An 18,496-nucleotide genomic window follows, 5' to 3' on the forward strand; every position below is an offset into this window, starting at 1 on the left:
GGTTTTTTTTTAATTTTTTTTTTTTTTTTTTTTTTTTTAGTTTTTCGAGACAGGGTTTCTCTGTGGCTTTGGAGCCTGTCCTGGAACTAGCTCTTGTAGACCAGGCTGGTCTCGAACTCACAGAGATCCGCCTGCGTCTGCCTCCCGAGTACTGGGATTAAAGGCGTGCACCACCATCGCCCGGCTTTTAAATTTATTTTTATTTTATGCTCACTGGTACATGTATGTCTGTGTGAGGGAGTCAGAAGCCCTGGAACTTGAGTAACAGACATGTGTGAGCTACCATGTGGGTGCTGGAAATTGAACCTGGCTCCTCTGAAAGTATAGGTAGTGCTATTAACCACTGAGCCATCTCTCCATCCCCAAGAGAGCTTTTTTTAAGACTTATTATTTAGTTGTCTTTTCATTTATTACGTGCTTCAAGCTGGCCTTGATTTACTGTATAACCAAAGATGATGTCAAGCTCCCTAATCATCCTGCTTTTGCTTTCTGAGTCCTGAGATTATAGCATACTCAACCACCACACCCAGTCTTATGAGGTTCTGAAGATTGTGCTACATTTCATTCCCAAGGTTTAGGTTGAAATAGTGAGCAAGAAGCCAAGCATGGTGCCACATGCCTTTAGTCATAGCACTTGGGAGACAGAGGCAGGTTGGATCTCTGAGTTCAAAGCCAACCTGATCTACATAGAATCCCAGGACAACCATGGTTTACAGAGAGAAACCCTGTCTCAAAAAACAAAAAGAGAAGATATATAGAAGGCAAAAGAATGTTCAGTTGAACAGTCCTGAACACAGTGCTGTCTCACTCATTGTAGGTTTACCATTGTCTCAGCTCTGTTCTAGCCTGCCTGCTGGGTAAATTCTCAGAAGTGTTAAAATCTCGTCCTCGGAAGCAGGTTCCTTCTGATGATGTGGGATTTTCCTTTGTATGCTGTGAATCTGTTTTATTACCATTGGTTAATGAATAAAGCTGCTTTGGCCTATTAGCTCAGGCTTCTTATTGGCTAGCTCTTACATATCTTAAATTAACCCATTTCTGTTATTTTATATTTACCATGAGGCTTATGGTTTGTACCTCTTGCTTCTTGGGCAGCAACATAGCATCTGCCTCTTTTGGCAGTTACATGGTGTCTCTCTGGCTCCACCAACTCTCTCTATATATATCTCTGTTCAGATTTCAAGCCTGGCTTTGCTCTGCTAAGCCATTAGCCAAAATAGCTTTATTCATCAACCATTAAAAGCAACACATAAACAGAAGGGCATCCCACATCATTCTCTAACTGGTGTCAAGACTACAGACTTTTCTCTTTTCCCAGCATGAGATTCCTTGGGAGATTATAATTCTTTGGGATTCATTGTTTTAATTGTTGGAGCATAAGTGTCTCTCTTTAGGATATCTCTTTTTTCAGGAAGGTTACATTATCGCTCTAGTACCTTCAAGAAGGACCCTGGACTCTTGCCCAAGAGTCTAGTACTCCAGCTCTGACCAGTGTTCTTTTTCTTCTAGGGAATGTGCATTTCTTCTCTGGTGGCCTCCTGTTTTCTCACCGTCACCATGGAAGTATCATCATTTCCAAGGATCACATGAATTCTGTTTCCTTCTATGATGGGGTATGTGGTTTTTCAACCCTGGCTTTGGTGCTCTAAAATATATTTTACATATAGACCGTTTTCCCTTCTCCATTACCATGTGGCAGGATGTCAGGAACCCCCATTGAAGCAGGCCAGCAGGGGGATGAAGAGAGGCTTGTATATTTTCAGAACAGTTCAGTGCTTTGCTAATAAGGCCTGGGTCAGAAGAACCAACCACATGCCCAAGTTGGTCATCCTAAAGATAGTAGAAAGTAGCTGAAAAAGACCTCCAATGGCTCATCCAATGGCCATCACACAAGCCCAAGGCTCACACTTCTGAACTGGAAGGTTCATCTATGATGTTGGTGGGTTTCTAACCACAGGAAAGAATTGTATGTGTTCAAGGAGGTAAAAATTGCTCACTTTCTCCATGAGACTTGAAAGCAGAACTGGTCCCCGCCCCTTGCTCATCAATGCAAGGAGTGAACTAGCCAGGGCAATGTAGGAGAGCTCACCTTTGTGGAGAGGACAAGTGAGAGCTGGTGGGCTGACAAACCTGCAGCTAACCATGTTTCTCCTGGAGCATGTGAATAGACCAGTCTTGCAGACCCAAAACTGCGGTCCCCATAACACAGGGCAACAACAGGATATCCAAGAAAAATCCCAGTGAGGGCCCAGAATCAATAGTATAGCAGAAATGAGAGAGTTTGAACCAGACCAATGACTCTGCAGTGAACACTTGCAAGTAAAGATTTATGGACAAGAGGGTCTATGGCATAACTCAGTGTCACACTGCAGCTTCCATATCAAGATTGATTTTTCTTTTTTTTTTATTTTTCTCTTAAATTTTATTTTATTTTATTGGGGGGGTTGCAAGGGTAGAGGGTGGATACAAAGGGATGGGGAAATGGATAGGATAGAGATGCATGATGTGAAAGACACAAAGAATAAATAAAAAAGAAAGAAACAGTGATCAAGAGGCTAGTGAGGTGGCTCAGCAGTTAAGAGCATTTACAGCCCTTCCAGAGGACCCAGATTTATTTCCCAGTACCCGTGTCAGCTCACAACCATGTCAGACAGCTCATGACCACTTGTAACTCCACCTCTAGGGATTCTGACACCAGCAATACATGACAGATACTCCAGCATGTACATGAATACAATTTTAAAATTTTGCTTTAAGAATAAAGAAACGGGCTACACAGTGGTGTCATAACTGAGTAGTAGCACGCCTTTAATCCCAGCACTTGAGAGGCAGAGGCAGAAAGATCTCTGTGAGTTCGAGACCAGCCTGGTCTACAAAGCAAGTTCCAGGACAGGCTCCAAAGCTACACAGAGAAATCCTGTTTTTAAAAAAAAGAAAGAAAAGAAAAGAAAAACAACAACAACAAATGGGTTTGAAGAGATGGCTCAGCAGTTAAGAGCACTTGTTATTCTTGTAGAGGACCTGGGTTCAGTTCCCAGCACCCACATATTAACTCATAACCATCCATAACTCCAGTTCCAGGGGATGTAATGCCCTCTTCTGACCCCCTTGAGTACCAGGCACACATGTAGTGCACATACACATAGGAAGGCAAAACATTCATAAAGTAAAATAAATCTTTAGAAACAAAAAGAATGAAGAAGCAGTGTTGGGATAGCAAGATTAGCTCATTGGGGGGGGCAATTCTATTTGTTTGTTTGGTTTTGTTTTATTTTGTTTGAGACAGGGTGTCTCTACCTACCCTTGGTTGTCCTGGAACTTATTATATAGACCAGGTTGGCCTCAAACTCAGGGCAGTCCTCCTGCCTCTGCCTCTCAAGTGCTGGGATTAAAGGCGTGTGCCACTACCATGCCCGAGTGTGGGAGTAGATTCTTACCCCATTAAAAAAATTGATGTAGGCTCTGAAGAGATGGTTCAGTGACTAAAAGCACTTGCTCTGCTCCTCCATAGAACCAGGTACCCATGTCAGCCATTTACAACTACCTTTAACTCAGACTCCAAGAGGGTTCAACTCCTGCTCTGGTCTCTCCTGACACCTACACTCACATGGAGACATGCACACATACATTTTAACTTTATTACTGGTAGAGAAGAGGCATGCATCCCACAGTGCACACACGAAGGTCTGAGGGCAGTCTTCAGGAGTCAGTCCTTTCTTCCATCATGAGTTCTGGGCATCAAATTAAGATTTTCAGGCTAAGCCGGGCAGTGGTGGCGCACACCTTTAATCCCAGCACTTGGGAGGCAGAGGCAGGCGGATCTCTGTGAGTTCGAGACCAGCCTGGTCTACAAGAGCTAGTTCCAGGACAGGCTCCAAAACCACAGAGAAACCCTGTCTCGAAAAACCAAAAAAAAGAAAAAAGAAAAAAAAAAAGATTATCAGGCTATGTGGCAAGTGCTTTTACTTCCTGAGCCATCTCTCCAGCCACAAATTAAATATTTAAAATTTCATAAGTATATACCAAAATTAAATCAAAACCAGATAAGCAAATTAATTCGACCTATATAACCACAAAGGAAACAATCATCAAAAGTCTTCCAACCAGAGCGTGCGCCGTGGGGGTGCGCAGGTCTCAGGATGACTTGAACCATGGAACCGCTGGCAAGGAAGATCTTTAAAGGAGTTTTAGCAGCTGAACTTGTGGGTGTTTTTGGAGCTTATTTTTTGTTTGAAAAGATGAACTCGAGCCAAGATTTCAGGCAAACAATGAGCAAGACATTCCCCTTCATCTTGGAAGTTTATTACAAATCCATGGAACAGTCTGGAATGTATGGAGTGAGAGAGAAAGATCAAGAAAAGTGGTTGGATAGCAAGAATTAAGGCCAGTCATCACGCTCAGCTTCCCACTTGAGCTGTTTGAAGCCTTGGAGGGGAGATGGAAGATGAGTCCACGTCACTGCGGGCTCGACTCCCACAGTCCTCCCGAGTGGGACTGCATCTTAGGGCGCATGGCCTGTGCTCTCCCACCCCACCCTCCCCCGCTGTGGAAACCCGCTGTTGGGTGCTCTCCTGTGTTTTCTAACATGAGTATTTGACAAATGAAACTAGTAACATCAGAAATTTAAAAATGTCTTCAAGCATATAAGAGTAAACCTTTAGCCAAGTCAAAATAAAAGACTGACTCTCCAAGAAAAAAAAAAAAAAAAGTCTTCCAACCAAAAAAAAAAAGCACAGGACCAGATGGTTTCAGCCAGAATTCTACAAGATGTTCAACGAAGAACTAATAACCAATGTTCTTCAAATTGTTCCACACAATAGAAGCAGAAGGGACATTGCCAAACTCATTTTACGAGGCTAAAGTTACCCTGATACTCAAACCTCCAAAGACACTACTAAGAGAATTACAGGCCAATCTTACTCATGAATATTGATGCAAAAATACTCAATAAAATACTGACAAGCCGAATCCAAGAACACATCAGAAAAACTATCCACCATTACTAAGTTTCATCCCAGAGATGCAAAGATGTTTGAACATATGAAAATCTATCAATGTAATCCCACCATATAATCAAACTGAAAGAAAAAACTATGTGACCATTCGATTAGATGTTGAAAAAGCTTTTGGCAAAATTCAACACCTCTTCGCGATAAAAGTCTTGGAGAGAACAGGGATACAAGGAATATAATAAAGGCAGTATACAGCAAACCAACAGCCAACATCAAACTAAATGGAGAGAAATTCAAAGCGATCCCACTGGAAATCAAAAAAGACAAGGTTGTTCACTCTCTCCATATTTATTCAATATAATACTTGAAGTTCTAGCTAGAGCATTAAGACAACAAAAGGAGGTCAAGGGCATACAAATCGGAAAAGAAGAAATCAAACTCTCACTATTTGCTGAGCGATATGATAGTATACATAAGTGACCCCAAAAATTCTGCCAGGGAACTCCTACAACTTATAAACACCTTCAATAATGTAGCAGGATATAGGATTAACTTTTAAAAAATCAGTAGCCCTCTCTTATATAGATAATTAATGGGCTAAGAAAGAAATCAGCAAAACATCACAATAGCCACAAATAACATAAAATATCTTGGGGTAACTCTAATCACACAAGTGGAAGACCTGTATGACAAGAACTTTAAAACTTTGAAGAAAGAAACTGAAGAAGATACCAGAAAAAGGAAAGCTCTTGGATAGGTAGAATTAACATAGTAAAAATGGCAATTTTACCTAAAGCAATCTACAGATTCATTGCAGTGCCCATCAAAATCACACAAAAAAATTTTCATAGATCTCGGAAGAACAATACTCAACTCATATGGAACAACAAAAAACCTAGGATAGCCAAAACAATCCTGTACAACAAAGGAATTTCTGGAGGCATCACAATCCCTGACTTCAAACTCTACTATAGAACACAGCTATAGAACTCTACTCTAAAAAACAGCCTGGTATTGGCATAAAAACACAGAGGAGAACCAATGGAATTTAATTGAAGACCCGGATTTAAATCCACACACCTACAAACACCTTATTTTTGACAAAGAAGCAAAAAAATATCAAATGGAAAAAAGAAAGCATATTCAACAAATGCTACTGGCATAACTAGATATCAACATGTAGAAAAATGAAAATAGATCCATATCTATCACCATGCACAAAACTCAAGTCCAAATGGATCAAAGACCTCAACATAAAACCAACCACGCTGAACCTCATAAAAGAGGAAGTGAGAAATACATTTGAATGCATTGTCACAGGAGACCACTTCCTAAATAGAACCCTAGAAGCACAGACACTGAGAGAAACAACTAACAAATAGGACGTCCTGAAATGGAAAAGCTTCTGTAAAGCAAAGGACATGATCAACAAGACAAAATGACAGCCTACAGAATGGGAAAAGATCTTGACTAACCCCACATCAGACAGAGGTCTGACTTCCAAAATATACAAAGAACTCAAGAAATTGGTCATCAAAAGATCACATAATCCAATAAAATAATGGAGTACAGACCTAAACAGAGAACTCTCAACAGAGGAATCTAAAATGACTGAAGGACACTTAAGGAAATGTTCAACATCCTTAATCATCAGAGAAATGCAAATCAAAATTTGCATCTTACACCTGTCTTAATGGCCAAGATCAAAAACACTGATGACAGCTTATACTGGAGAGGATGTGGGGTAAGGGGACTGCTCCTGCATTGCTGGTGTGAGTGCAAATATGTATAACTGCTCTGGAAATCAGTATGGCTATTTCTCACAAAATTAGGAAACAATCTACCTGAAGACCCAGCAATACCGCTGTTGGGTATATACCCAAAGGATTTTCAGTTGTACCACAAGGATATATGTTCAACTGTGTTCATAGCAGCATTATTTGTAATAGTCAGAACCTGGAAACAACCTAGATGTCCCTCAAACAAAGTATGGATAAAGAAAATGTTGTACTGCCAGGTGGTGGAGCATGCCTTTAATCCCAGCACTCAGGAGGCAGAGGCAGGTTAATCTCTGTGAATTTGAGGCCAGCCTGGTCTACAGAGCGAATTCCAGAATTGATTCCATAGCTACTGAGAAACACTGTCTTGACAAACCAAAAAGAAAAGAAATAAAGAAAATGGAAAATGTGGTACATTTTTACAACAGAGTACTACACAATAGTAAAAGATAATGATATCTTGAAATCTGCATGAAAATGGATGGATCTAGAAAAAGCCATATTGATTGAGGTAACTCAGCCCTGGAAAGACAGATATAATGTGTACTCACACATAAGTGGCTTCTAGACATAAAGCAAAGAAGAAAACCAACCTAGACAACAAAGAGGACCCTAAGAAAGACATAACATGGATTCACATAGGAAGTAGAAAAAGACAAGATCTCCTGAGTAAATTGGGAGTGTAGGGTTCACAGGAGAGGGTAGAAGGGGAGGGGAAGGAAAAGAAGGGACCTCAATGAAAACAATTTAAAAATCCATATGTATAAAAGATATAAAAATAAATGTTCATTAATCTCTAGGAGCAGAAAGACTTCCTAAGCTTAGGAGATACTTAAGAGCCTTAGATGTTGTAGTGCATGCCTGTAATTCAGCACTCAGGAGCAGAGGCAAAAAGATTGCCACAAATTTGAGGCCAGTCTGGTTCACATAGGAAGTTCCACGCCAGCCCGGGTTATATAAAGAGAGACCTTGTGTGCAAGCTTCGTTTCTGTTGTTGAAACAAATACCCTAACAAAAAGCAACTTTACAAAGAAAGGACTTAGACGTTACAGTTCATTGTGGTAGGGAGGTCACAGTGGTAAGAGAACTTGAAGCAGATAGTCACACCACATCTAGCTTTAAATTTTGGGTGGATAGGTTGCCGGGCAATGGTGGTGCATGCCTTTAATCCCAGCACTTGGGAGGCAGAGGCAGGCGGATCTCTGTGAGTTTGAGGCCAGCCTGATCTACAAGAGCTAGTTCCAGGACAGGCACCAATAACTACAGAGAAACCCTGTCTCGAAAATCAAAAAAAAAAAAAAAAAAAAAAAAAATCTGGGTGGGTAGTCTGAATCTCGCTGAGGCCTCCAGAAAATGATTTTCCCACTAGTTGAGAATAAGACTACTACCACAGTTTAAATCCAAATTTGAAACAAGATTTAATTAAATATTGGCCAGGTCCATACCTGGGTTCCTGGGAAATGGCCCAGAATTAAGTATGGCAAGGTCTTAAGAAGGAAAACCCATAATTCATTGCATTTTCCATCAGGTCTAATCAGGGGCAAGCATGCATCCTGACCTATTTCCTGCCTGTGAACCTCCCACCCACATGTGATCCTGTGCAGATGGGTCAAACAAACTTGGTTAGGGAAGTGCAAATGTGGCTGGCTTGTTATCTCCCATAAAAAAAATAGCCTCTAACATTTCAGAAACTGACTGTTCTTGGGCAAGGGGCTTGCAGATTAGAACCATTTTTTTGTTTCATGGCTCTCTAAGGCATAGTAATTAAAACTTAATATTTAATTTTGTTCACTCACATCTCCAAGAAAAAAACAAAATGAATAAACTTAAGTTCTAAAGAAGGGCTGGAAATGGCTCAGTAGTTGAAGTATTTGCCCAACTTGAGGTTGAGTATGGTGGCATAGACCTTTAATCGCAGCACTGTGTGAGTTTAAGCACACCCTGGTCTCTCTAGTGACTTCCAGGTCAAGTCGAGCTACCCAGTCTTAAAAATAAATTAGATTATGTATGTAATGGCATAATATAGACTCTGTTCTATTTTACTATACCATACTGTTAGGTTACTTTAACCTTATACTGAGTTTCGTTTCCATGTTTTTGAGACCAGGTCTCACTGTGTAGCTCAGACTTTGCTTTATGTAGACTAGGCTGTCTTTTAATTCACAAAGATCAGCCTGCCTTCCCCACCTGGGTGCTGGTATTAAAGGAGTGTCTCACCACACCCCACTCCATTTAAAGAATTTTTTAAAGAAACAAACCAACCATTCAGCAATCAAACTAAATAAACATTTACTTTAGAACTTGTTTTTCTTCATTCCGTGGGGGGGGGGGGGTCTGTGCATATAGGTATGTTTACGTGTGTATATGCGAATTGCATGGGCATGCATGTGGAAGCCTGAGGTTGATAGCAAGCATCTTGTTCAGTTGTTATTTCCTCCTCTCTCTTATTTTTACACAGACTCTCACCATGTAGCTTTAGCTGTCCTGGAACTCTCTGTGTTGACCACAAACTCACAGAGATCCAGCTGCCTCTGCCTCTGCCTCTCTGCCTCTGCCTCCTGTATGTTAGGATTAAAGGCTGTTCCTTCCTTAACCTTTTCAGACAAGGCATCTTAACCACAGCCAGAGCTCATTGATACAGGTCACCTTGCTAGCAGCTTACTCCAAGGATCTTGTCTAAACCTTTTAAGATTATGCAAATAATTTACTTCCAAGAATCCAAACTCAGGTCCTCTCTTTTTCTTCTATTATCTTTTATTTCATTCATTTTTTAATACAGGGACTCTCTGTGTGGCTCTGGCTGGCTTGTAACTCACAGTGATCTATTGAGGAAAGTATAGTCTTTTTATAAAAATTATTTATCTATTTGTTTATTGTGTGTGTGTGTTTATTTTGTGTACATGTATATCTGTGCACCATGTGTGCCTGCTGCCCACAGAGGCCAGAAGAGAGTTTGGATCCCTGGAACTGGAGTTGCAGATGGTATGAGCTACCATGTTGATACTGGGAGTGGAACCCAGGTCCTAAACACTGAGCTATCTCCAGCCCTAAGCACAGTCTTTTCAGCAAATGATATTAGAGAAACTATATGTACATACCAGAAAATGAAGTTGGACCCTTATACCAAGGACAAAAATGATTACTCAAATTGTATCAAAAATCTAAATATGAAAGCTGAAACAATAAAACTCTTAGAAGACACAATAGGGAAGAAGCATTGTGACATGGGATTTGTCGCTGACTGCTTAGATAGAGCCCTGAAAGCCCAGACAGCGGAAGAGTAACAACACAAAGTGAACTTCATCAAAGTAAAGCTTTCCAGAAGCTGGAGAGATGGCTCAGTGGTTAAGAGGTTGTTCTTGCAGAGGACCTGGATTCATTCCCAGCACCCACATGGTGACTTTCAACCATCTGTCACTCTAGTTCTGACCTCCTTAGACACCAGACACTCATGTGACATATAGGCATATATGCGAGCAAAACACACATATAAAGTAATACATAAATTATAAAAACCACTAAGTTTTCTGGGGCTTTCTTGCACTGCAAGCCTGATGACCAGACCGCGTGGTGGAGGGAGAGAACCAGCTCCGAACCAGCTCCCCGGAGCCGCCCTCTGGTCTCCAGGTGCTCAGTGTGATCTGCATGCACCTGTGTACACACAGATAGACACCATCATTTAATTACATTGTTATTTACTTTCTAGGGGTGGAGTTTAATGTGGAGTATGTGTGGAAGTCAGAAAAGAACTTGTGGAACTTGATTCTTTCTCTCCTTTGTGTAGATAGATCTCCGGGGATTGAACTCAGGTTCTCAAGCTTGGCAGCAAGCACTTTTACAACTGAGCCGTCTCACTGGCTCAAATAAAGTTTAAAAATTATACTTGCTGAGCATGACGGCATATGCCTGCAATTTCAGCATTTGAGAGGCTGAAGCAAGAAGCTTACTAAGAGTTCCAGACCAGTCTAGGCTATATAGCAAAACCCTTTGCAAAAAATAAAGGTAAATTTTAAAAGCTTCTGTACATCAAAGGAGACTCTCAAAAGAATGGAAAACAATCCATCAAATGGCAGGAATCGTATCAATCATAAGAAATAGTATCTTAGCTGGGAGAGATGACATAAGCCTTAATCCCAGCCAAGGAACTAGAAACAGGACTGCCAGGGTCATCCTCTACTACATAGTGGGTGGAGTCCAACCTGGACTTCACGAGACCATGTCACAAATCTGTCCCCATCCTCCCTAAAACAATACCTCAGAAGGAATTTGGAGATGACATTTTCAGTTTGAGAAAATATGTATCTAAGTCAGTGCGACAGCACATGCTTCTGACCCAGCTGAGAAACTGAGGCAGGATTGTGAGTTCAAGGTTAATTTGGGTTTTGGTGAGACCATGTCCCCACCAAAAAAAAAAAAAAAAAAGAGTTCCACTATCTCCTGTAGCTAGAAGCTGGAGAGTGTCTGTTGCTAAATTCAGTAAGCCCTTTTCTGTTGAGAAGCTGACTCTAGCAGGACTGAAGCCTACAAGTGGACTCTGTTCTGACGCTCCTTTCTCTCTCCAGGACTCCACCAGCGTAGTAGCCGCCCTTGTCATCGACTTCAGAAGCTCACTACTTCCTCACCTCCCAGTTCAGTTCCATGGATCGAGCAACTTTCTGATGATTTTCCTTTTCCCCAAATCAAAGATATATCAAGCGTTTTACTCAGAGGTAACATCAGTTGTTTGTCAACTTAGCAAAATAGCTACTTTTTCCTATAGCAATTTAAATGGTAAGATAGTGTCTTAGAACCAACTGACGGTAATGCAAAGCCAGCCTAGTGGCTCTGTCCTTGAATCTCAACAATTGGGAGGCAGAGGCAGGTAGATCTCTGTGAATTTGAGGCCAGCCTGGTCTCTGTAGTGAATTCTAGGCCACCTAAAGCTACATGGTGAGACCCTTTCTCCAAAAGAAGTGGGGGTTGGGGGACCTGAAGAGATGGTTCCGTGGTGCAGAGCACTGGCTGCTCTAGCAAAGGCCCGAGTCCCAGTACCCACATGGTGACCCCCAACCATCTGTGACTCCAGTTCCCAGGGCTTCCAATGCCCTCTTCTGGCCTCTGAGGGCAGTATACACATGTGGTACCAAACATACAGACAAAAAATGATGTTTTTATAATTAGAACAAACATTGATGTGATTCAAGTGAGGGTCGAAGCCAGGTGTGGTAGTGCAAACCTGTAATCATAGTATTTAGGAGCCTGGTCTACAGGAGCTAGTTCCAGGACAGGTTCCAAAGCTACAGAGGAACCCTGTCTCAAAAAGTTGATAGATAGATAGATAGATAGATAGATAGATAGATAGATAGATAGATAGATAGATAGATAGATAGATAGATGATAAATACATTTATTTTCTTTTTAGCTATTTTATTAAATAATAAGCCCTACTTAGCTAGAGTTCTCTGTCCCACCCTGTGCTGTCCTTCCCTATGAATTGCAATCCCCTTCTTGCCTTTGCAAATGGCTCTACATGATAGTAAGCTTACTATACATGCTATACATGCTTAGTATAATATATGGGAAGGGCCAAGAATTCTGTGTCCCCAGAAGATAGGTGTTACATGCTTGTAATTCCAGCACTTCAGAGGTAGAGGCAGGAAGATCAGGAGTTCTGAGATTAACCTCAACTACATAGTGAGTATGAGGCCATCTTGGGCTATATGAGACCCTGTTTCTAAAAGTGGGGAGGGATGAATGAATTGTGTGATACACTTAGAGACACCCCCCCCCAAGTAGCCAAAGCCAGAATAATGGGTAGCATCACAACTGGAAGTTCTTGGAAGGCTGTGGTCACAGCAGCTGATGAACAGCGTCCCTTCTTCATGACAGAGTCATAGAATCCAGAGGAGCAGGAACAAGGACTGTCACTGAAGGGTTCTCAGCATTGTTTAGTCTAAGCACAGCCCTTGCTGCCCTGCCTGCCTGCCCCCTGCTTCTGCTCATCTGTACCACTTGGGGACCTAGACACAGCCTTTAGAATCCATTCCCTTCAGCTGTCCTCTAAGGAGCTGTTTCTTTTGAGGCCACCACTGCCTTCTGGTCCTGAACCAGGGAGGAACGTGCTCTTGCGGCCAGAACAGTGCTACTGACACCACCTTTTGGGTTTTCTGACCTCTGGAAGGTCACAGTCTCTGCTGATAGTGACCCAGAAAGGCATTGCTGGCTCTGAAAAACCCTGAACAAAATTGCTTTCCGGCCTCATTTTTGAAGCAAACTTGTTTGTGATAATGTTTTTCTCTGCACTGACAGTGTTGATTTTCAACAGTCATCAGATCCCATGTGGATTCCATATCCTGTTGTTGGGTTTAAAGTGTTCTTTGTTTAAATTCTGTTTTGTTTAGGTCTTCTCCCCTTGGCAACAGCAGGATAACTCAGGGCTTTCTTTAAAAGTGATCCAGGAAGATGGATTATCTGTGGAACAAAGGAGACTGTAAGTGGCTCTCTCCAGTGTTTGTGCTCAATTCCCAAAGCTTTGTGGGTGTGCTTTCTCTGCAGGGTGACTCACATTATGTAAGAGGGGTCTTAGCTTCTGAAAGGGCCAATAGTCATGTCATTGTTGCCAGCATGCAGACAGCCGGTGTGCTTGGGGAAACAGCCAGACAAATGATAGCCAAGCTGGGGACGTGGGTGGCTCCATTAGAAGAGCACTTGCCTAGCATGCAAGATAGGTTTGATCCCATCCCAGCATAAACCAGGCGTGGGGGCACATTCCTGGGATCCCAGTATTTGCGAATTAGAGGCAGGAAGATCAGAAATTCAGAATCATGCTCAGCTGTCTAACAAGTTAGAGGCTAGCCTGGGCTACATGAGACCCTGGGGAGAATAGAGGGAGAGGAGGAAATTCACTGATGTTTTATCTAGGTTTCTGCTGCTGTGATAACATGGCCAGGGTAGTTCATTTAGAAAGAAGAATTTATTTGGGCCAGAGTCTATGATGGTGGATGGAGGCAGCAGATGGCTGGAACAGCAGCTGAGAGCTCACACATCTCAAAACCACAGACAGGAGGCAGAGAGAGCAGACATGCCCCCTCCAGGAGGCCACACTTCCCTGTTCTCCCCAGACAGCCTCCAGCTAGGGGCTAAGTATTCACATGCTCATGACTATGGAGGACATCTCGTTCAAACCATTGCAGCTGATAATTAAAACCTGAGACCACTGTCAAAAATAGAGAGGCCAACCATCCTATGTGAGCAGGCCAGTTGTCATGCCTGGTACCTTATTTTGCTTAAGGCTGTGGGGGTGTTTAATTTGGAAGTGTTGGTGCTGTTAAATTCTCTGGCTTAAAGGCCTCAGAACTAGTTGTGTAAGGTGCCTTTGCTGTGGGAGCTGTAGCACTAATCTGAGCTTTTGGTGTTACAGGCACTCCTGTGCACAGAAGCTCTTCAGTGCCCTGAGCCATCCTGCAGAGGAGTGGAGCTCTCCGAGGCTGCTGGCAGCCAGACTTCCTGAGCTGGAGCGGTGAGTTCTGTGCATCTGGTTGAGATGTTTACTCTTGGTCCTTCCTCAGCTCCTTTACACAGCGCTCCTTACAGACCTGAAAGGGGAGTCGTGACATGCCGTGTACACTTTCATATCATGAAAGAATCTCTCCTTCTTAATTTAATTTTTAAATTTATTCTATTTTATTTTGCCTGCATGTATGTCCATGTGTGAGGGTGTCAGATCTTGGAGTTACAGACAGTTGTTAGCTGCCATGTGGTTGCTAGGAATTGAACCCCAGTCCTCTGGAAAAGTAGTTAGTGCTCTTAACTGCTGAGCCAACACTCCAGTGCCAAACCTCTCCCCTTTTTTGTTTTTTTGTTTTTGAGACAGGGTTTCACTGTGTAACCCTGGCTGTCCTGGAATTTGATCTGTAGTCCATGCTGGCCTCAAACTCAGAGATATCTGCCTCCTGAGAGCTGGGATTAAAGGTGTGTACTACCATCACCTGGCCTAGAAAAAAATCTTTAAGGCTTTATAGCACTTAGGTAAGAAATCACTAGTGTGAGTTGACATGCCCAGCAAAGCTGGTGTCAGTGATGTGACAGTTGTCTTTGTTTTTCTAGGTTTCTCCAGCATTTTGCTGTCGGCAGCATTGGTCAGGAGCCTGTGATGCGGACCCATCTTCCAGGCCTGCTGCAGCAAACGGAAATCAGCCCTGCTCAAGGATTAGAAAGTGACAAGGTAGAGTTCACCAAACATGCTGAGAATTTACAGCAGGATAATCTGCAAGCCTGTATCGGTTAACAGGAGCACAGGTGGAAGCCTTCATAAGTGTGTCCACCTCCTTGAATACTGATAATTATATATATGAAACCGTCTTTGTAGAATGACTGTCAGGCCAGACTCCCTGACCTTGGCCAACCCTGACATCGTGCCATGCCCTCCTGCGTCTCCAGGTCTTTTAAACTCTTGCTGTGTGTTCTCAAGCTGTTGCTTCTTTCTGGTTGTGACAATGACTTAACCTAGCATTGGATGGCACATTATGTTGTTAATAAGAGGAAGGCTGCCCATGCTGTTATCGCCAGAGTGAGGTGATACTCAGCATTTTCTTCTTCAGAACAGACCTTTATGTGCTCCTGCCTCGTGTTTCCATTTCCCTCCTCTTGACTCTGCCCACCATTCCTTTGGAAGCTGCATATCATAGTTTGTTTCTGTGCAAGTCTAAAACATGTTCATCTACTTAAGGAAATAGCACAATGCAATTAAAACCCTCCGTTTTTCCTTTGGATAATTTGTAGATAAGAGGGTAAAGGAAACAGATGCCTGCCTTGTGCTATTTTATTTAAAAAGTGCTATAGTACTGGCCTTTAAGTAAGAGTACCTGGCTGGATGGATCTTAAGAAGCCCACATCCGGAACTAGAGAGACAGCTCAGCAGTTGGGAGCTCTGGCTGTTCTTGTAGAGCAACTGGGTGTGATTCCCAGCACCACCACTCGCAGTTTCAGGGGATTCTTGCTTCCAAGGACACTGCACACACATGGTATGCCGGCATGTATGCAGTCAAAACACCCATACACATAAAATAAATGAATAATCCCACACCCACGATCTTGGGTAAAATACCATAGATGTTTCTGTTTCTCTTTCCATTTGTGCTTAAATATGTTAAAGTCTTTTCTGTATAAACTTTAATGTTGCTTTTTACAAAAAGGAAATTTTGACTGTGCACGTGTGAGTTAAGGAACTGAGAGGTAGCACTGAAGAGTAGGGAGCAAGACGGGAAACGCTGGGGTAGCAGGGAGAACACAGTGTGAGTTACATTAGTACTTGCAGGGAGCAAAGAGGGACATAGAAGCCTTGGTCCCAGGTTGGAAGGAGAGCTTGGGTTTGTGGGTTTCCACAGAAGAAAAGAGATCAGCAGCCGTCTCTGTGCTCACACAAGCAGCTGCTGCCAGATGTCAAGCTCAGCGTTAGTGCACACAATCTGTGACGGGCTGTCTTGATGGTCTCACCTGGTATAAAACAAAACATAGCCAGGTGTGATGGCCTGTCCTAGTTTTCAGGAGACCGAGACAGGAGGATCACTGCGGTTTTGAAACCATTCTGGGTGGCATAGAGTTCTAGGCCAGCTTGGGCTCTATAATAACTTTTTCTCAATAGGAAAAGAAGGCATCCTGTAGACAGGCCTTCCTAGGCCTTGCCATTGTAATAAATCTTCTGCGAGTGCATGAGTCTTGTCCTCCTCTGCTGGTCTCCCTCGTTCAGTAAATTCCTTAAATGACCTTAGACTGTCTGCCTGAGGGAAACCTAGTATTGTGTGCTAGTGCAATGGAGCTAGGACCATTGGGCTGGTTCTTCCCCTTTCCCCCATGAGAGGCTTTCAGAGAGCTTATCATACCCGGGAGTTCTGAGTCACCACAGGCAGCCCACAGAAGCATCTTCAGGAGAGCTCCACTGCTCAGCAGTTTCCACACCACTGTAGCTGGACATTGTTTCCCCAGACTTTCTTTCTGCTCCCTAAAAATGGAGCAAATGTACTATCCCTAAGTGTCTCCTGTACTAGAGGTCTGTGGTCATAAGAAAGTTAGGTTCTCTAAATGCTTAATATTTGAAGTGATACAGTTACAAATGTTCCATAGAAATTTGTTTACTACTTACATAAGTGAAGTTGATGAACCTTCACACCTACCTTGTAAGGTAAGTAGGTATCTTAGCTTGTGTTTTAGAGCTGTGATAAAACACCACGACCAGAAACAACTTGAGAAAGGGGTTTATTTCAGCTTATCTCTCTCAGGTCACACTCCATCACTGAGGGAAGTCGGCAGGCATCTGGAGGCAGGATCTGATGCAGAGGCCATGGGGGTGCTGCTTACTGGCTTGCTTACTTCCCATGGTTACTCAGCCTGCTTTCTTTTTGTTTGTTTTGAGACAGGGTTTCTCTGTGTAGCTCTGGAGCCTGTCCTGGAACTCGCTTTATAGACCAGTCAGCCTGCTTTCTTACGTAACCCAGGACCACCTGTCCAGGGATGAGCCACCCCAGTAGCTGGGCCTTTTAACAATTTGCAATCAAGAAAACGTCCCACAGACTTGCCTACAGGCCGGTCTAATGGAGGCATTTTTTCAGTTGAGGTGCCTCTTACCATTTGACTCTAGCTCCTGTCAGATTAACCAAAAGAGAGAGAGAGAGAGAGAAGCCTACCCAGGACAGTAGACCTATCATTCATTGTAAATCAAGGAGCTAGTGAGTAGTGGTGCTGAACTTCAAACCCACAAAGTCTTGCTCTGGAGACTGGTTTTCTTTACGTCTTACACAGTGTTCTGTAGTCGAACTAGAAACCCACATGACATTTCTTTCATGTAGGTCATCATCAGCATTGTAACTGGTCTCCCTGGCTGTCATGCTAACAAGCTCTGTGCTTTCCTGGTCACTCTACATAAGGAGTACGGCAGGTTAGTATGGCTTCTACTTTTGCTTTGGGGAAGGAGGTCGTGTTCCTGGGCCATCTACTGGCATTTAGCATGACATTATTGGCACAACAGTCATCCGTCTTCTCCTCATTAAATACCGTGTGCTTAGGGCCTTGTTCAGTGTTTACAGGTTAACCAGATCCTCACATCTAGTGTTTTGTCCTATAAACATTCTTTATTATTTGGGGGATCGTCTCGTGTCGTTTGGGCTTTCCTTGAATTTGCTGTAGCTGTAGCTGAGGATGACCTTGAGTTCTTCATCCTTCTGCCTCCACCTTCCAAGTGCTAGGTTATAAGCAGAGCCACCACACCCAAATTGTGTGTGCTTGTTTCTCTCTCTCTCTCTCTCTCTCTCTCTCTCTCTCTCTTTCTCCCTCCCTCCCTCCCTCCCTCCCTCCCTCCTTTTCTATCCCCTTTCCCCTCTATCTCCTCCCTCTCCCTCCTTTCTTTCTCATGTCATCTCTTTCTCTCTCTCCCTTTCCTTTTCCTGCTCCCTCTCCCCTCCCATGCCTCTGTCCCTCTGAGATGGTGGCCTCAAATTCATTGGAAGTTCTCCGCTTCAGTTTCTTGGATGCTGGCATTACTGGCTCTTTTCTAAAACATTCTGAGTTCTTGACCTTGCCCATGTCTTACTAGTTTTACCAAGCATGACACTAAAGCCATTTCACTCAGGAAATCACGGCCAGGGCAGAAGTCTCTCATGTTTGAGGCCTTCTGACCATACGTTACTTTGTCTTTTTTCCTGGTGGAAGGAGATTTCCTACAAATGAGCCAAAGATCTGTCTTTTCCTGTGGTGCCACAATAGCTGTCTCTCCATAGATAGAGTAATTGGAAG

At 42.9% G+C, this 18,496-nt stretch overlaps 2 protein-coding genes across 6 annotated transcripts in view; both read left to right on the plus strand.

The window, feature by feature from the left end:
- Dnaaf9 (dynein axonemal assembly factor 9) overlaps positions 1 to 18,496 on the plus strand; it is a 143,466-nt gene that overhangs the window by 96,514 nt on the left and 28,456 nt on the right. For all 5 annotated transcript variants that reach the window (XM_050133210.1, XM_050133185.1, XM_050133200.1 and 2 more), the window contains exons 21-26: positions 1,510 to 1,613; positions 11,293 to 11,439; positions 13,111 to 13,199; positions 14,130 to 14,228; positions 14,816 to 14,933; positions 17,554 to 17,642. In XM_050133210.1, coding sequence (XP_049989167.1) covers positions 1,510 to 1,613; positions 11,293 to 11,439; positions 13,111 to 13,199; positions 14,130 to 14,228; positions 14,816 to 14,933; positions 17,554 to 17,642 — 646 coding nt within the window. The remainder of the gene's footprint in view (positions 1 to 1,509; positions 1,614 to 11,292; positions 11,440 to 13,110; positions 13,200 to 14,129; positions 14,229 to 14,815; positions 14,934 to 17,553; positions 17,643 to 18,496) is intronic.
- Positions 4,140 to 4,706, plus strand: LOC126495623 (protein CEBPZOS-like). The gene is given in 1 exon segment (XM_050133225.1): positions 4,140 to 4,706. A coding segment is annotated over 1 exon segment (243 nt). The 3' UTR covers positions 4,383 to 4,706.

This window comes from Alexandromys fortis, unplaced genomic scaffold, assembly GCF_014885135.2.
Source record: "Alexandromys fortis isolate MF-2015 unplaced genomic scaffold, M_Fortis_MF-2015_v1.1 scaffold_6, whole genome shotgun sequence".
Taxonomy (NCBI): domain Eukaryota; kingdom Metazoa; phylum Chordata; class Mammalia; order Rodentia; family Cricetidae; genus Alexandromys; species Alexandromys fortis.